Here is an 18,844-nt window from a genome sequence, read left to right as displayed (position 1 = left end):
TGCCCGCTTTTCTAAATCCGTTTCGAATGGTATCTGGTGTTATTTTGTCCCATGCTGAAGCCACCCACTTGCAGACTTCTGTGAAAGTTGCCCGCTTCAGCCGCCCCGCGGGTGTGTACTCGTGCATGCCGCTCTGCATCCACTCCTCCCACTCCTTTCTAATAAAAGTCTTGAATGGATGATTCACTGCGATGTCAAGTGGTTGCAGCTTACATGTCAGGCCTCCAGGTATCACAGCAATGTGGGCACGAGTAGAATTAATGTAGGCCTGAACATTTTTTTCTTTGTGGGCAGCCATGGCATCAAAAATTAACAAGGATTTTTTTGCAAAGAATCCACCCTGTCTTGCCCTAAAGCATTTATCTACCCACAATCTCATTACGTCGCAGTCCATCCATCCCTTCTTGTTGCAGTGCACAACCACACTGATGGGCAGCTTTTCACGGGGCATAGTGACCCTTTTGAAAATGAGCATGGGCTTTAACTTAACCCCGCTAGCTGAGCAACCAAGAACGACTGTAAAACACGTTCTTTCATGCCCAGTTGTGGTGATGGCAACAGATTTAGTACCTGTGGGGGCTATGGTTCTTGTCGCTGGAATGTCGAATGCCATTGGAATTTCATCCATGTTGATGACGTCCTTTGCAGTGATGCCAAGTTCAGATATTTCTTTGGCGACAAAGTCACGGAAATCAATCAATTTTTGCTGCCAGTCATCTGGAAGTCGCTGGCCAACAGTTGTTCTCATTCTAACTGATAGTCCGTTCCTTTTCATAAATTTTGAGATCCATGTGAAGCCAGCTTTGAAGTCGGGTATTCCTCTTCCATTGGCAAGTAGTTTTGCCTTCATCTGAATCACAACAGTAGAGACTGATTGATTTTGCTCCCTTCTCGCCAGAATCCACTGCTTCAAGTCATCCTCCAGCTGAGGCCATTTTGGTTTGGCCCCACAATGTGCCCGTTTTCGCGGATTGCATTTCTCCAGTTCCTTCTTATCTTTTCTCCATTCACGCACCGATGTTTCTCCAACATCGAACTCTCTCGCTGCGGCCCGGTTGCCTATTTCCTCAGCTTTCACAACGACTTGAAGCTTAAAGTCCGCTGTATATGACTTTCGTCTCATTCCTGCCATTATGGCGGTAAATTTAAATTTAATTGATAAACTCTACTACCGGGTAGATATATGCAGAATACCAATCTGAAGAGATCAAATTAAAATGTGGGCTCTACATGCAGCATTAATCTTTTATAGGCTTACCCAAAGGCTGAGATGCTGTTGTATAGTCAAAATAGTATTCACTGGGCAAATTACAAGGCCAGATAGAGGGGGGCCACAGCCACGTGGTGAAAAGCACACCGCCAGAAAAACCGCCTTGGCGACAGGTCAAAAGCGCGCCCCCACAACCCGGCGCAGAAAACTAAGCGGCAAGCATGCTCAGACCATTGCGCATGCTTACAGAGCTGGGAGCAGGGCAGGGCGGGTGAAAGGAGAGTCGGGGCAGCGAACAGAAAGTCGGGGCAGCCAGAGGAGAGTTGGGGCAGCCAGAGGAGAGTCGGGGCAGTGAACGGAAAGTCAGGGCGGGTGAACGGAGAGTCGGGGCAGCGAATGGAAAGTCAGGGCAGCCAGAGGAGAGTCAGGGCAGTGAACGGAAAGTCGGGGCGGGTGAACGGAGAGTCGGGGCAACCAGAGGAGAGTCGGGGCAGCGAACGGAGAGTCGGGGCAGCCAGAGGAGAGTCGGGGCAGCCAGAGGAGAGTCGGGGCAGCGAATGGAAAGTCGGGGTAGTGAACGGAAAGTCGGGGCAGGTGAACGGAGAGTCGGGGCAGCCAGAGGAGAGTCGGGGCAGCCAGAGGAGAGTCGGGGCAGCCAGAGGAGAGTCGGGGCAGCCAGAGGAGAGTCGGGGCAGCCAGAGGAGAGTCGGGGCAGGTGAACGGAAAGTCGGGGCAGGTGAACGGAAAGTCGGGGCAGGTGAACGGAGAGTCGGGGCAGCCAGAGGAGAGTCGGGGCAGCCAGAGGAGAGTCGGGGCAGCGAATGGAGAGTCGGGGGCAGCGAACGGAAAGTCAGGGCAGCCAGAGGAGAGTCGGGGCAGCAAACGGAAAGTCGGGGCAGGCGAACGGAAAGTCAGGGCAGCCAGAGGAGAGTCAGGGCAGCCAGAGGAGAGTCGGGGCGGCATGCACGGTATACCCGTGAGCGCAGTATATAAAAATTTCTTTACATAAATTTGTGTTTTCCGCACGCTATACCCGTGTGCGCGTTTTACACGGGTGCGCGTTAGCTACGTGAAAATACGGTATACTTTCAGCCTAATGCAATTAATTCTTAGTCTAACAAGAAATTGTAAAAATTTACTTTTTTGTTAAAATGGTTTGTGATCCATAATTTTAAACATGATTTTCATGATCAGCAGCCAAAAATCTGTAAGATTGCACCCGAAAGTGTTGAAGAAGCAAAACTTTGTTGTCCAGTGTTATTGATGGTTCATTAACTACTTTGCACACGGATCTCGGATCCAATCCCAGAATCGGGGGATGATGGTTACAAAATACTCTGGCAATTCATCTGACCTATAATTTGGTGCTATATAGCACTAGAGGGATAACATGCAAGCATGCAGCCTAATTGGCTGACATGCCTTTTGTCTCTGATTTCCCCAGGGAGTTTAACAGTTACACAGATTTACATTTTCAGTAGAAAATCCTGAATTTTAACATTTCCCTCTTTTCTGCTCCAGGTTCCATACTCCCAATCACCTGGAAACATGTTTTTCTACTTGACTGGCGAGGCAAGCTCCTCTATGCATTTCCTCCAATTTCTCTACTCAGGAAAATGCTACTCAAGCTTCGCCAGGAACCAGCCACCATGATATTCATAGCACCTCAGTGGCCATGTCTACCTTGTTTCCCTCTCCTCCTGTAATTGAGCGAGCGAGACCCAATCACTCTACAAATTTTTACAACACTGCTGACTCAGAACAAGGGTTCTCTACTGCATCCCAATCTACGTTCTTTAGCTCTCACAGCTTGGTATCTGTCTCCCAACCAGTAGATACTCTTTTGCTGTCTGCACTAATGTCAGCTATCATTGAATTGTCTAGGAAACCTTCCACACAGTGCTGTTACTGCTTCAAGTGGACTTGCTTTTCATTGTGGTGTAGTATTTAATCTCTGGATCCAGTAATCTGTCTTCTTCCATCCATACATTATCTTCTACACCTCTCTAATTCTGGACTACAGACTAATTCAGTGAAAGTTCATCTGAGTGCTATAAGTATTTTTCACACTCCACTGGATAGGAAACCTTTTGGCAATACTGTACATTCCTCTGGTTTCTAGATTCATGAAAGGCCTTTACAATACCAAGCCTCCTCCAGTGTCATGGGACCTTAATGTGGTGCTGTCCACACTAATGAAGCTTCCATTTGAACCACTTTTGATTTCATCTCAAGCATCTCACTTGGAAAGTGGTCTTCCTCATTGCTCTCGCATCAACATGCCAAATCAGTAAATTCTAGGCGCTAGTAGCAGATCCACCTTATACTATTTTTATCCCAACAAGTCATTTTGGAATTTCATCTCAACCAGTCTATCAAACTTCCAGTATTATTTCCAAAGCCACATGCTCACCTTAGTGAGGAGGTGCTTCATACTTTGGACTGCAGACATGCTCTAGCTTGCTACCTGGATAGAACGAAGCCTCACAGAACTTTTACTCAGCTGTTCCTGTCATTTGACCCAAACAAGCTGGGAACCCCTGTGACCAAGAGAACTATCTCCACATGGGTTGCAGACTATATCTCGTACTACTGTGTTTGGACTGGTCTGACACAAGAAGGCTATGTTGCCGCTCATAAGGTGCAAGCAATGGCCACTTCGGTAGCTCACCTACGCTCCATTCCCATTAAAGACATCTGATTCATGGCCCACTACTGTTTGGAAAATCTTTCCAGTAAGGATAGTCAGTTTAGCCACAAAGTTCTCCAAAATTGAATCTCCGATTAGAAGCCAAATTCCCTCCAACTCTATTTGTTAGCTGGACAGTCCTCACCTGTGAGAATATGTTGCCTTCTTGTCCTGGGATAAAGCACAGTTACTTACTTGTAACATGTGTTATCCAAGGACAGCAGGCGTATAATCTAACAACCCACCCTCCTCCCCTTCTTGGCTTCTTAGCTTTGTTACTGAACTGATGGTCCCGTGAGCTGGCAGCAGGCAAGAGGTCACCCATACATGCATGGTATAGGCAGTCTTTTAAGTTCTTAAAGTGACAGTTCACTTTAGACGGTCTGTGCTGGGTTCTGTGGACGACGTCACCCTTACACATATGAGAATATCTGCCTGCTGTCCTTGGATAACACCTGTTATCGAAAAGTAGCTGTGCTCAAGTGACCTGGCGCCCAGGTTTTATTTCAGGCATAAACAGGTGATTTAATATGATAGACAAGGACATGCAGCAAGTGAAAATATTTTGGCAATTATTTGGCAACAAACTATGGTAACAAGTGAGGAAACTACAACTCAAATAAATGAAATCTAAGACAAATGGAACCTAAATATAATGGGTTTCTGAGTTTTAGAGTCGGTAGCATTTCATATCCTCTGATGTCAGTTAGTTGTAATAGCTTCAGCATTAGTTTCCTGTAAATAGTTACTAAATAAACATGAAAGTATGAGTCAGAGGGAAAACCTGCAGGGCTTTTATCGTGAGGCTACTGAACTGTACGTGTGATCAGCTAGATGAATCGCCAGTGTTACAGTAAATTTATGTATATTATGAAGGAAATTTATGAAGATTCCTGGTTTTTGTTGTATTCATACCTTGTAGTCGATTATCAACTACAGAAGTACCCATAGACCATGTACTTCAGTAAGCTAGTGAAAATTATTCCAATAATGCTATACTGTACTTCCTTTATCAAGGCAATAGCCCTGGTGCTGCTCCACTCTCTTCAGTTGCATGGGTTTCCTGTCATTGTGGGAAATCTATGTGAGATGTGGGATACCACAAGGCCCTCAGGGTGTCAGATCTGGTAGTGATATAGATATAATTATTATTATTATTAATAGTAGTAGATCTGGCAGTCCCATGTTGAATTTTTTTTTTTTTTTTACTACAGTTACGTACTGCTGTTTAGTGATTAAAAGGACAAGACCTGGAAACACTCCAGCACCTGTCAAAATTCGGTACTGAAGGCAGTTGCCTAGATTGTCTGTCTAAATCCAAGATTCCACACATAGAAGGAACTTTCAAAAATTCCACAAAAAACCTAGGAGCCTAACCTGTATGAGGAACTGGAATTATCATGCATTCTCCCTACCTCTGATCTCTCTGCAATGTCATTGAATGGCCGATGCAGGAAGCCGTGCGGTAGAGCATCTGCCGATGGCTGAGTGCACAATTTCTACCTCAAGCTTAATGAGAAAATATACTATGGTGATGCAAAGTTAACAAGTGCAGAACTTATTCACTAATTAAGGAGGGTCTTGCATATAAAAATTTTATGAATCTAATATTTATGCACAGAACATTCTGGTTCATGTGCAGATGTGTACTGTCACTTTAATTTTTGTTTGGACACATGCATAGCGCTGTTACTGCTCCTTCTGTCTTTTAAAGTTCTAGAAAAAAGAAACGCGAGGCATTTAAATCCCAAAAAGTGGCATTAAATCCTGTCGACTAACCATTCTTTGCAGCCATGGATCTTGCTAAGCACTATTCTATAAAAATGCATGTACACATTTTTATTTACATGATTGAAAAGGGGATAAGGCCATAGGAAGGGCATAGGCAGGTCCAAGGCATTCACAGTAGCCAAGGGGGCCAACCTCCTAAGTGGGAGTTTTAGGCCTGCCCCATCCTGCCTTTCTCTGCCCATAACTCTGCCCAGCCCTGTCCACAACTCCACCAAGCCCCATCCATAGCAGCACTACTACTACTATTAATTATTTCTATAGCGCTAGCAGTAGGGTTAGCAGACTTCCCCAGACATGTCCTCCTATCGACATCTGGATGGTCCAGATGGCTTTTCAAAACCTGGCACTTTGGCTGGGTTTTGAAAAGCTTCCCGACAAAATCACATTGGGAAGGGGCATCCGAGCATGTGCATTTGCGCGTGATGTCATTGCATCGCATCTGCACGGATATTGTCTGTGGGTGGGGGTGGGGAGTGGAACAGGGCGTGACAGAGGCAGAACTTGGCATTCCTGGGGGCATGGCCATGGGTTCAGATTTTCCTGAAGGAAAATCTGGTAACCCTAGCTAGCAGCAGCTTCTCCTTCTAATGACAGCAGAAAAGATCTTCCTAAAATGCCATTTCCTGCTGCCGATGGTCCTCTACAATGGTAATGCGGGGGATGACCTGCAAAAGCGGGAGTCTCTCTGAAAGCAGGAGACTTGGCAGGTTTGCAGTCAGTCAAGATGTGCACAGTGTTATAGAACGTGGCAGATTCACACCTAATGTGGGCAGAAGGATTTACACCAGGTTTCGGTTAGCGTAAATCCTTGTGCCTAAAAGTAGGGCATCAATCTCAGAGATACATGCTATTCTATAAATGTCACTCAACTCAGAGCACCATTTGTGGAATAGCACTCATTGTTTACCAAATTTATTCCTATATGTATAATTTATGCACATAAAGTTACGAACAAAAAAAAAAAGTTAAGTAGAGTTTCAATTTCTCTTATAATTTGGAATTTGGCTTGTTTAAAAAAAGTCATGTTGTAGATTTTTCTCAGCCTTGTTACTACAGTGTTTCCCCAAAAATAAGACCTAGCATCATTTTCAGGGTACATCTTAATATAAGCCCTACCCCAAAAATAAGCCCTAGTCCCAGGATTCGCAAGTAACTCTTTAATCCGCCCCCCACCACCACCACGCAGCCGAACCCCTGCTGACCCTCCATCCTTCCCTCCCCGCCGACCGCGAGCGAGCCCTATCTTCAACCAAAGCAGTGTCGGGCCGGAAGCACTCTAAACAGGCTGTTTCAGCTTTGCCTATCTGGGATTTCACTCTGCAATGTTACTGATCAGTAACATGGCAGAATGAAATCCTCGGCTGCAATAGAGAGACCAAGTTCTGGATGCTGTAGGCGATTGCTTCCTGGAACAACTTGTCAAGGAAAATATGAGAGGAAATGCAATTCTGGACTTAATTCTAAATGGACTACGAGGACCAGCGCAAGGTGTAGAAGTAGAAGAGACGCTGGGAAGCAATGATCACAATATGATTCGCTTCAACCTGGACATGGGCAAAACATCGATGCAGAACGACAGCCACGGCACTGAACTTCCAAAAAGGGAATTACAAAGGGATGAGACTCGTGGTGGGGAAGAAGATTAAGAAGAGGATAAGCACTGTAAAAACGCTAGAACAAGCATGGGCCCTTTTTAAGGACATAGTCACCAAAACGCAAAATCTATATATACTGCGTTTTAACATGGGATCCAAGATTAAAAAGAATAAAGAACTAGCGTGGCTCACTGTAGCGGTGAAGGAAGCGATAAGAGACAAGAAGACTTTGTTTAAGGAATCGAAAAGGTCAAAAATGGACGAAAACTGGAAAAAGCACAAACGACATCAAAGCGGGTGCCATAAGAGGCGGTAAGAGGGTCCAAAAGAGACTACAAGGAAAAAATAGCCAAGGAGGCAAAAAACTTCAAGCTGTTCTTTCAATTATATTAAGGGGAAACGACCCGCGAAGGAAGTGGTGGGTCCGTTGGATGACCATGGAATAAAGGGAGTGCTAAAGGAGGACAAAGCCATCGCCGACAAACTGAACACATTTTTTGCGTCTGTATTTACCGAAGAGGATATACACAACATATTGGAAGCCGACAGGCTATATGCAGGAAATGAAGACGGGAAACTGACAGGGTTGAAGATTGGTCTAGAAAAGGTATGCAGGCAGATTGAGAGGCTTAAAAATGATAAATCCCTGGTACTGGATGGCATCTATCTGAGGGTAATCAAGGAACTGAAAGGGGCTATAGCTGAACTGCTTCAACTAATAGCCAATCTGTTGATCAGATCGGGAAGGATTCTGGAAGACTGGAAAGTGGCGAATGTTATGCCAATCTTCAATAAAGGTTCGAGGGGAGATCCGGGAAACTACAGACCGGTGAGTCTGACCTCAGTACCAGGAAAGATGGTAGAGGCACTGATAAAGGACCGCATCATTGATCACCTTGACGGATAAAATCTGATGAGGACCAGCCAGCACGGCTTCAGCAAAGGAAGATCTTGCTTGACGAACTTGCTACACTTCTTCGAGGAAGTAAACAGGCAGATAGACAAGGGTGACCTGGTCGACATTGTATATCTGGATTTTCAGAAGGCGTTCGACAAGGTTCCGCATGAACGACTACTTTGAAAAGTTGTAAGCCATGAAATCGAGGGTGAAATACTCGCGTGGATTAAAAACTGGCTTGCGGATAGGAAACAGAGAATGGGAGTAAATGGACAATACTCGAACTGGAAAAGCGTCACGAGTGGAGTGCTGCAGGGTTTGGTGCTTGGACCCGTGCTCTTCAACATATTTATAAACGATCTGGAAATTGATACAACGAGCGAGTTGATTAAATTTGCAGATAATACGAAGTTATTTAGAGTAGTGAAGACGCAGGAGGATTGCGAAGACCTGCAACGTGACATAAACATGCTCAAGAATGGGCTGCGACATGGCAAATAAGGTTTAACATGGATAAATATAAGGTGATGCATGTCGGTAACAAAAATCTTATACACAAATATAGGATGTCCGGTGCAGTACTTGGAGAGACCCCCCAGGAAAGAGACTTGGGAGTACTGGTTGAAAAGGGCGAACAAAATGCTAGGAATGATTAAGAAGGGGATCGCAAACAGATCGGAGAAGGTTATCATGCCGCTGTACCAGGCCATGGTACACTCTCACCTGGAATACTGCGTCCAGCACTGGTAGCAGTACATGAAGGACACAGTACTACTCGAAAGGGTCCAGAGAAGAGCGACTAAAATGGTTAAGGGGTTGGAGGAGTTGCCATACAGTGAGATATTAGAGAAACTGGGCCTCTTCTACCTTGAAAAGAGGAGACAGAGAGGACATGATTGAAACATTCAAGATAATTAAGGGAATAGACTTAGTAGATAAAGACAGGTTGTTTACCCTTTCCAAGGTAGAGAAAACGAGAGGGCACTCTTTAAAGTTAAAAGGGGATAACTGGAACGCTCTTCCCAAGGGTGTTACAGGGGAAAACTCCCTCCAGGGATTCAAGACAAAGTTAGACAAGTTCCTGCTGAACCAGAACGTATGCAGGTAAGGCTAGTCTCAGTTAGGGCACTGGTCTTTGACCTAAGGGCTGCCACGTGTGTGGACTGCTGGGCACGATGGACCACTGGTCTTACCCAACAGCGGCATGTTTTTAGGAGGAGATGGAAAGGGGAAAGAAGCTTTAACTTTTAGTCAGCCACCAATTGCAAAGCTAACTCAAGTTAAGTGCGGGGATTGTAGGAGTACAGGATCCTGTGTGGCTGCTCCTGTCACCCTGCTTAAAGCTGGCCTTGAACCCAGTCTGCATGTACCCTGAGGCCAGCCACTGGGCACTGCTGATGTGTGATGGCTTGGACTCAATTCCAGCCAGGGACTGTGAAAGGTACCTATCTAAGAAGCTCTTGGGGCATCAATCCAGATCCTCTACAAGGCCACATGCAGTACTGCCACTGAACTGGCCCTTCTAAAACTTATTTTTATCATTCTCTTTGCTTCTTATAGTCTACAATAGAGAATGACGAGAGGACAAATTTTTCCCCGTCTCTGCAGGAATTAATTTTCCCATCCAGACCGGCGAGTTTTTTTCCTGTCCCTAACCCGTTCCTGCAAGCTCTGTCCTCATCTGCACAAGCCTCAAACACTTTAAAATCATGTGTTCGAGATTTGTGTGGTTAAGGGTTGAGCTTAAAGGAATGGGACAGGGACAGCGACAAAACGTGTGAGGATAGGACAGGGAAATTGAGTTCCTGCAGGGATGGAGAAAAATTTGCCCCCATGTCATTCTCTAATCTTCAATCCTTGATGCCATTCTGTCTGTCCAGAAATGGGTACAAGATTCTAAATGTGGCCTCCTAATTCCTTAGCATGTTTGATTTCCTCCATTACCCTAGTTGATGGCTATTTCTAAACTTACCTTTTGCCTTCAGCATTGACTCTTGAGGTTATGCTGTGTGCCTACAGTAACATTTTCATTTAGCAAATCAAAAAAATCAATCATTTCAGATGGCTTCAAATAAGAGGTGCTGTAGTCTGAGAATAAAATGCTGATTCTGCCGTACTTTCATGTTGTGTATGTCAGAACCTTGTCTTTCTTACGACTGGGTCCCATCAGTCAGGACTCAATGTGTTACTCTTAGATAAGAACCCACATTGGGTTCTAGCAGTGGTTCCTGAACTAAGAGTTAGGACCCCAAATGATCTTCCTCCTCTGGACTTCTACTTATGTTCAGAAGTGACAGTCAGCCTATGTGAATGTTTAATTCACAGGCCCTGACACTCTGTTCCTGTTAGTTTGGAAATCCATGGAGAGTACCATGGTCTGTGAATGCATGCGAAAACACAGGGCCCTCCCTCTGCATCTCCACTGTGACCTATACTTACTGCCAGTCAGCATGGGGCCTGTGTGGGCTAAACATTCAAGGCCCCGTCACTCTCTTCCTGTTAAAACTGGAAATCCATGGAAGGTATTAGGTTCTCTGTGAGTGCACACAGGCCGCCTGCTAACTGTTGCGCTTTTCATGTTTTGTATAGATGGGGGAGGGGAGGTCTACCATTATGTCTCCATTGTTATCTAGGGTCATGTGACTTAAGTTTTAAAATGGGGGTCATATTGGATAAAAGTATGAAAAGCAATTGGGTTAGAAGTAAAGGCTAAATGTTACAAAAATAATAAATTACAACCAGTTTTTAGATTTCTTATCTTACATGTAAAGAAACATGAAAGGCCTTTAGCTGACTTATTACTTGTCAGACTGCCTTTCTTCATAATGCTGACATGGGCTGAGAATATGCAAGTCATCCCATGAAACTTAAACTGGACTCGGTGTTCAAGCAGGCACAGATCCGGTATAAGATAAACACATTCTTGAAAAGTGCCTTAGCCTTGAACTGAAGGGGAGTTCACCAGCAATCATGCTAACATTTAATGTTTTTTCCCTCCAGCCAGCAGTGAAATACTGAAAATTAAAATGCAATTGGAGTATATAGGTGATTTGTACATACTGTTTCTACTGGCACACATTCAATATAAAAATCAAAATATACAAATCCCTTATCTGTAGTCGCACACTCTCCCCAGGAAACAAATAAAGCTAGAATGCTATCTCGGTATACATTCAAAACAAATGCTATACATAAATAGGACTCGGGTCTCTGACACTGCACAGCCTTTGAAATTAATAAACTGTCCAGGAGGTAGGAAAAAGCCTCAGAACCCCTCCCACACCGGCCAATAAAAGTGTGGAAGCAACTTACAGGGGTAAGTGTACCTCTTTGGCATAAAAATCCTCCAACTGGACTTCACCCAAAAAGAGCCTTGTGCAATGCAGAGAACAAAAGTCATGAAAGCAGGAAAAGTAGAACTTGAATACTTATCCAAATAGGAAATCCACCACACATTGACAGTGGCCAGCATTTTGCCAGTCTCGGCTGCCTTAGGATGTGAAGGTATAAAAGGATTCCCACATTTGCACTCTGCTTAGCAACCTGGCGGCTTCACATTCAACGTAATACATTTGGGTTGCTCCCTGAAAGTGGTTTATGGAATATTTTCTTCCTTATTTTTCATCACATCTGAAATATGCTTTTGCAGTGATTCATTCTGGCCTTCTGTCCATCTATCCAGAAGCACAATAGCTTCCAATAAAGTGTATGAATCAGGTTTGGACTCCCAGAGAGTCAAACCATTATTTTCCTGACTCTGAAGTCACCTCTTGTTGTTTTTGATCCTCCCACGCAGTTGGGACCAGGACTAGGAACTGATGCCATAAGATTTAATTTTTACCTAGCCCAGGAATTTGTCCACTGTTTTAAAACCATCCTTCCACAATTGCTCTGTTTGGTCATTGTAATGATGGTCCTCGGTCAGAGGTCATGCCCCAGTACTGCGAGACATGCATGAAACAAAAATACATTCTACTTAACTTAATACACTTGGGGCCTGTTTTACAAAGCCGCGGTAACGGCCCCAAAGCTCAAAGAGATTTAAAGGGCTTTGGGGCCATTGCCGCGCGGCAGCCACTAGAGCAGCTTTGTAAAACAGGCTGTTGATGTGCTTGATATTTGAAATGAGAAAGCCAGACCATAAATGCTCCCAGCTATTGAACTGATATGTTTCATCTGATTCATGGTGGTTCTGGGTCAATAATTGAACAACAAGGCTTTTTTTTTTTCTGTTTTTCTCACTTGAGTGTGGGTATGCTCCAGTTCAAATTCTGTTCTGATTCAGAACTAATAAAGATTTGATCCTGCTTTATATTCAAAGTCAGGTTCAATTTTACTGTCTTCCCCTACTGAACATTTCTACAGTTCAAAATGTGAAAAGCTGAAATGGGTCTGACTAGCTTGTTTTAATGAAGAGAGAGGGAGGATATGATTAATTGATTGATTTATAAACTGCTTTAATCTAAGCGGTGTACAAAATATCATACATACACCAACAAAACATCATAAAAAATACTACAATAAAATCAACTTAATCTTTCCAATTCCCCCTTAATACCAAAGTTTACTGAAATCCAGAAAAAGCAAAACCCACTGAGTTTAGAGAAAGGCGTCTACAAATAGTTGTGTTTTTAATAATTTCTTAAATGACGTACGATCTTTGCATAATTTCATTGTTCCCGGGATGGAATTCCAGAGGTTTTTACCAGCAATGGAAAAAGATACCAGATTTTGCATCTGGGAAAAGAGGATGCATGGCTCCGCCCCTGGGCCCACCCCATTCCGCTTCCCAACCCCGGCCCACGCAAACTTTGTCTCTTCGGGCCGAGTCTGGAGTGTATCTGTGTATGCGCATTTGTGGTGTGATGACATCGTATGCATGTGCAGATGCACTCCAAACTCAGCCCTAATCTCAACAGCTTTTCAAAACCTGGACGAAGTGCCAAGTTTTGAAAAGTCATCTGGACAGTCCTCTAAAAAGAGGACATGTTCGGGTAAATCCAGATCTCTGGTAACTCTATTCTAGAAGGCAGGATGTAAATAGATCACTTTATTGATGAATAATACACCCTTGGCTCTGCCCTCACAACTCCCCCTTTGTGTGCCTTCGTCATGTTGAGGCCTGTCCTTGGCTTCCGATTCAGTAACCCTATTCTAGAGCCCATGGGCTCTAAAATCTGGTCAACAGATCTTACTCTTAATGAGAAGCACAACTTCGTCCCTTCCAGGAACTGCGAGTGCTCCCTCTGCAGCATCCCCTGGCTTAACCAACCTAGAATATGACAGCCCAAATCTGGGACAAACTATGGACTTTCTGCATAGCCATCAAGCTGCCCATGACTATCCCTATTTGCTGAATATCTGATCCAGCTTGGTCTGATCAAGTAGGTTTCCTGATGTCTATGCCAATACATTGCATGTTTTCAACCCAGGCAATGAGTCACTCAGCCAGTCAAGTTTTCCAGAAACCCACAATGAATTTGTATGAGATAAATTTGCATATAATGGAGGTTTGCATACAATGCAGATTTATTCATCCATATTCATTGTATTTATCTTGAAAACTTGACTAGCTAGCTGTGTCCCAAAAATTGTGTTGAGAACCCCTGGCATAATGCTTTAGAAATATAGCCTATTTTTGAAAATGGTTATTTTTGACTTTAAAAACATCTTTCAGAAACTTTATACTTGTTGACTATTACATGTTCTATATTTCTGTCTTGTTTTTCCACTACAAATGAGTTTGATGTAATATCCTAATGTGCTCTATAGTCTTTTATCCTTTCAATATGTTAAGATCTTAAAACAGAGAAGTGTTTAGTCGGCTTTGATCAGTGGAGAGTATGCCAGGAAGGCATCTTTAATTTCTTGTTTACCCTGCACATGCTGAATGCATTGGTCAGCATCCAAAAAGCTTCTCTGCTGACAAATTATTCCACAGCCAAGCCCAGCTAGATCAATGCACTGGATAGACATGACCACCAATGCAGAGATTTATAACATAAATCATAACTCATTTATAAGCATAAAAGAATACAAGTACAAATCATTCCTGTACCTTCAATTGTTTTTGGTTTTTTTTATGTGTATGCTCTGTAACTAAACAAGACTGAGTGTTGGATGCACTAAAAATGATGGTTAAGACTGTGTGGGTCGCTGTGGGCCAATTTTTTGACAGATTTTCAAAACGGCAATCAATGTTCAAATGGCTTCCCATGCAAATGACTTTTGCGGGAGTCTGTTATAATCCCATCCAATTGATTGTTCAGAAAGTGACTTGCATACACATAGAGCTGGCAGGGGAATCCACAAAGCAGCCTCCTGCCTCTCAGCTGTTCAGGGCAGGAAAACCTTTATTTATTTTTTTCTTTCTAATGGCACAGATGTTGTGCATGTTACATATGCACAATACCTGTCCCCATTAAAAAAAACAAAACTGTGCCGTCTCCGACAGCTGCACCCTCCCCCTACACAACGGACCCTGAAAAAAAGAGCAACAGGAGGGATGCCCACTCCCTCCTGCTGCCAGGTGGCTCACCACAGAACCAATCCTTGATGCCACAAACCCTTCCAAGCCATGAATTACCTCCCCTTCCCCACCCCCGAACTTTGGGGAAAAAAAATCAGCAGGAGGGATGCCCCCCTATACATTTATTTCAACTAATTTTTGTCTGAGTTCTTTTATTATAACATAATAAAGGTCTGCACATCTTTAATAGTCCATGTTGACACACAAACATTGATGATGATCATTGGTCACAGATGGAAGTAGATCTTATAACTTATGCTCTTATAATCCAGTTTGAGTGTTTTGTCAACTGATATTATTGCCATATTTGGATTACTGCAATTTTATTTACTGTGGAGCATCTGAAAAGGTTTTTACTAGATTACGTTGTTTCAAAATACAGCTGCTAGACCAATGCTGATAAATAAAGATCTGTATTGATAGTTTGATTCTATTGGTCCAAAATCTAATTTTTATATTCCTTTTATCATTGTACTGTTTGCATTTTCCCCTGTGTTTCTCTGTATGTTTATCATCTTGATTCCACACTCGCCTTTTCCATTTAACATACGTTATATCACTCCTGTCTCCCGTTTCTCCAGTTCATCTTACACTTTCCATTGTTCTCACCTCAGCTGTCCATCTGTCACTGCATCCTACTCTTTTTTTACAACCCTCTATCAGTTGACCTTTCATACTCTGCAATCTGCATCTCCCTTACATCTCAATTTACCACCCTTCCATTTCTTCTGCCCTCGCTTCTATTTTAGCAACATTTTCCTTACACTTCCAAATCCCTCACCCTCCAACTCCCAATTCTCTTGCTCTGCTTTTACTCCTCAGCAGCTTCTACCCTCCTGTGACCCTGCAACATCTACCACTTCTTCCTCCAGCTCCTTCAATTACCACACTCATGCTTTAGAGCAGTGTATCAAACTGTGTGCCTCCTGAGATATCTGGCATGCCGTGACACACTGACGAGGAGGAGAGTCATTCACGCCGGCTGCCTGCTTACAGGACATGCCTCTCACCGCGAGAGGCATATCCTGTAGGAAGTCAGCTGGCGCAGCTCACTCTCCTCCTGACCGGCGCCTCTCCTCTTCTGATAGCAACTCCCGGATGGCTGTAACAGCAGGGTCATGGCAAGACGGGTCTCCACGCATGCGTGGACATTGACACGATGACATTGACTTCCGGGTACTTTCCGGTCGGGGCACTGCATTTAGTGTGCCACCGGCCAGAAAAGTTTGCGAGATACTGCTTTAGAGAGAGAGAGAGAAAAAAAAAGCAGATAGAGTTAAGCTCTTGGAAGTCACAGCAGGACCAGCACTAGAGAGAGGAGGGACTCATGGTCTTCATTTTGCTGGTTGTAAGCCAGGTATTATGCCAAAGTGAGGGATAAACTATGCTGTGAAGGGGCAGGGAATAGAGCATATCTATTGATATACACAATAAAGATGGTGAGACCCACTGGTACAACTCCAAAATAGCGAAAAGATCCCACCGTTCAAAGCTTTGAACAGTGGGATCTTTTTGTTATTTTAAAGGAGCACATCCCCGGCTCCTCTTGCTGACCTACAGATGCATTCTCAGCTGCCCTCCGCTACCTGCCCCATGCCCCCCCCTCCCTGTGAACTGTGCTCAGTTGGTGGTCCCCTCCTGCCTGTCTCCTTCTCCTCTGCCAACTCCAGACTCAGTCCCTTCTATCTTGATGTGCCACATGCCTGGAACAAACTGCCCAAATCCCTAGGGCGGGCTCTGTCTCTGACAGCATTCAAGTCCAAGTTAAAAGCCCACTTCTTTGAGAATGCTTTCAACTCCTAGCTCCTCTTACCTTGGGTTCTGCTTCCCCAACCTTATATGTCATGTCTCTGGCCAAGTTAAATTGTAAGCTCCTCCGAGCAGGGACTGTCTATTATACGTCAAAATGTACAGTGCTGCGTAAGCCTTTCAGCTCTATATAAGTGATAATTAGTATTACTAGGGAGGATGACCTCTGCAATGACAATGGAAGATGGACCTCTGCATAGAAAGCAAATTCAGGCCTATGAAAACAGCAAGATGAGGAGGAAGAGAATTCATGAATGCATGCACCCCCACCTCTTCATGTATTTCCTCAAATACACCTGACATAATGTTTGTGGTGTGACAAGCTTAAGAATAGCACATCCATGTTCTATTCCGTTGGGTGGGGAGATGACTGGAGACCCATGCTGGTGGAGGAGTACTTTAAGGATTAAGTTCTCCCCACCCACTATCACCAAGGATGATGTTAGGCTTGCAAACTATTAATTATTATAAGGCATATCCCATATTTTGATTTTTAAAAAGTTGTTCATTGCAGAATGGAAACACTTCCTTATTTGGATGTATTGCATACCTTTTCAGTAATGCCTCAAGATGAGTTGCACTCAGGTCCAGTAGATATTTCCTTGTTCTCGGAGAGCTCTTGATCTAAGTTTGTACCTGAGCCAGTTGAATATGAATTGACTTGACTAAGGTCATAAAAAGCAACAATAGGATTTAAACCCTGGCTTCCCTAGTTCTTAGCTCATTGAGTTACTCCTCCACTCCATTTTTTTATCACACTGTTGGCAGCCCTTATTAGTGTATTTGCAGGCAGTAGGTCAGAAGCACTTATATATAACACCTCATCTTCTAAGCTCAGCTGAACTACTCTAGGAAGCAAATTACACATTCCAGAGGCCAATGGTGCAATGAAACTCATCTTAGTATATTCGAGAACAGAGACCAAATTAAAAGGTCAGATTATAAAATTTATCTACTGTACAAAAACAATTCTTGTACTTTTTTTCACCTTTCTACTTTGAACAATACCCCATCCTCACAATTATTAATAATAATAATAATAATAGCTTTATTCTTCTATACCGCCAATAATCATGCGACTTCTAGGCGGTTTACATTTGAAGAGAGCTGGACAATCAGCCAGTTACAATATGCAGATAGTCAATGAAATTACAGTATGTAGAATCTTGAAATACAGCGAAATACAATATACAGTTTGTTAAGTATTTTCAGAGGGGACATGTTAGAAATAGGAGCAAATTACAAAATACAGTTTGTTAAGAGTTTCTGTGGGGCATTGGATAGAAATAGAAAAGAAAAGGATTAACAGAGTTACTATTTAGGTGATATATCTGTCGAATAAGGCAGTTTTTATGGCTTTTCTAAAAACGACGTAGGTCAGTCTAGCTCCATTAATGTAGACAGCACAATCCATTTATTTTAACCTACTCTTGTAGTGCTGTAAGAAACTGCCCTCCAGAAGATCCACCAAGCTGAGAGAGGGAGATTCACAATAGATATGCCTCAACTTATCTTTTGGAGCAATCCAAAGGTATATATTTTAACATACAATTTGGGTTTGCTTGCCTTTTTTTTTAATTTCAGGTTGCAGCGTGTATGACTTTGGAGATCTGACTTTCCCTCAAGTGCCCAATGATGAGCTCTACAAGAATACCATCAAGTACCCTCGCTCAGTTGGCTTGGCTGCTCAGATCCTGGCTGATGCGGTTCACAATGCAGTAGGCACTGGGCACATGTGCTTAACCCTGGGTGGAGATCACAGGTGAGTGTCATCTGAAATATGAATCATTGCTTTACAGGGTGGAGCAGGGACAGATTTACGTGTATTGTGGTATTTAAGCTGTAATAAGTACCTCGATTAAGTATGATGGAAATTTTAGGTTTAATAATTCTCCATGGTAGCAAGGCCTGAGGCACCTTGTAATGCGAGGCTCTATGCTGTAGTTTGTCTAGCTCATACGTAAATCCAACACTGCATAGAGGTGGGGCATTAGTCTCATTCCCATCTATCATATTTATTTGCTACCTTTTGCTTAATTTTTTTTTTTTTTAATGAAAAATCAAAGGGTAAATTATGTGGATAATTCAACATGAAGCAGAAAGAATGAATAAGAATGGCAGCTGAAAGTCTTTACAAGTTTAAACCAGATTACGACAGGTAGTTACAGTTGGTAAGGGTAGAAAGCTGAAAGCCTTGGGTGTGGGAAAAGTGTGAAAATGGAGCTAGAGCTGGGTGGAACTATTTTTCGCACAAAACCAGGAAACATTCTATTTGCTAACACAAGTAAATGAACAGAATGAAGACAATTTTGATTACTTTTGA

General features: G+C 43.4%; 1 protein-coding gene across 2 annotated transcripts in view; it reads left to right on the top strand.

Annotated features, from left to right (window-relative positions):
• ARG2 (arginase 2) overlaps positions 1-18,844 on the top strand; it is a 66,047-nt gene that overhangs the window by 24,471 nt on the left and 22,732 nt on the right. For both annotated transcript variants that reach the window (XM_033952112.1, XM_033952113.1), the window contains one exon: positions 18,106-18,283. In XM_033952112.1, coding sequence (XP_033808003.1) covers positions 18,106-18,283 — 178 coding nt within the window. The remainder of the gene's footprint in view (positions 1-18,105; positions 18,284-18,844) is intronic.

The sequence above is a fragment of the Geotrypetes seraphini genome, chromosome 7 (genome assembly GCF_902459505.1).
Source record: "Geotrypetes seraphini chromosome 7, aGeoSer1.1, whole genome shotgun sequence".
Classification (NCBI taxonomy): Eukaryota; Metazoa; Chordata; class Amphibia; order Gymnophiona; family Dermophiidae; genus Geotrypetes; species Geotrypetes seraphini.
The sequence above is the reverse complement of the archived record's forward strand: the minus strand, read 5'-3'. Positions and strand labels throughout refer to the sequence as shown.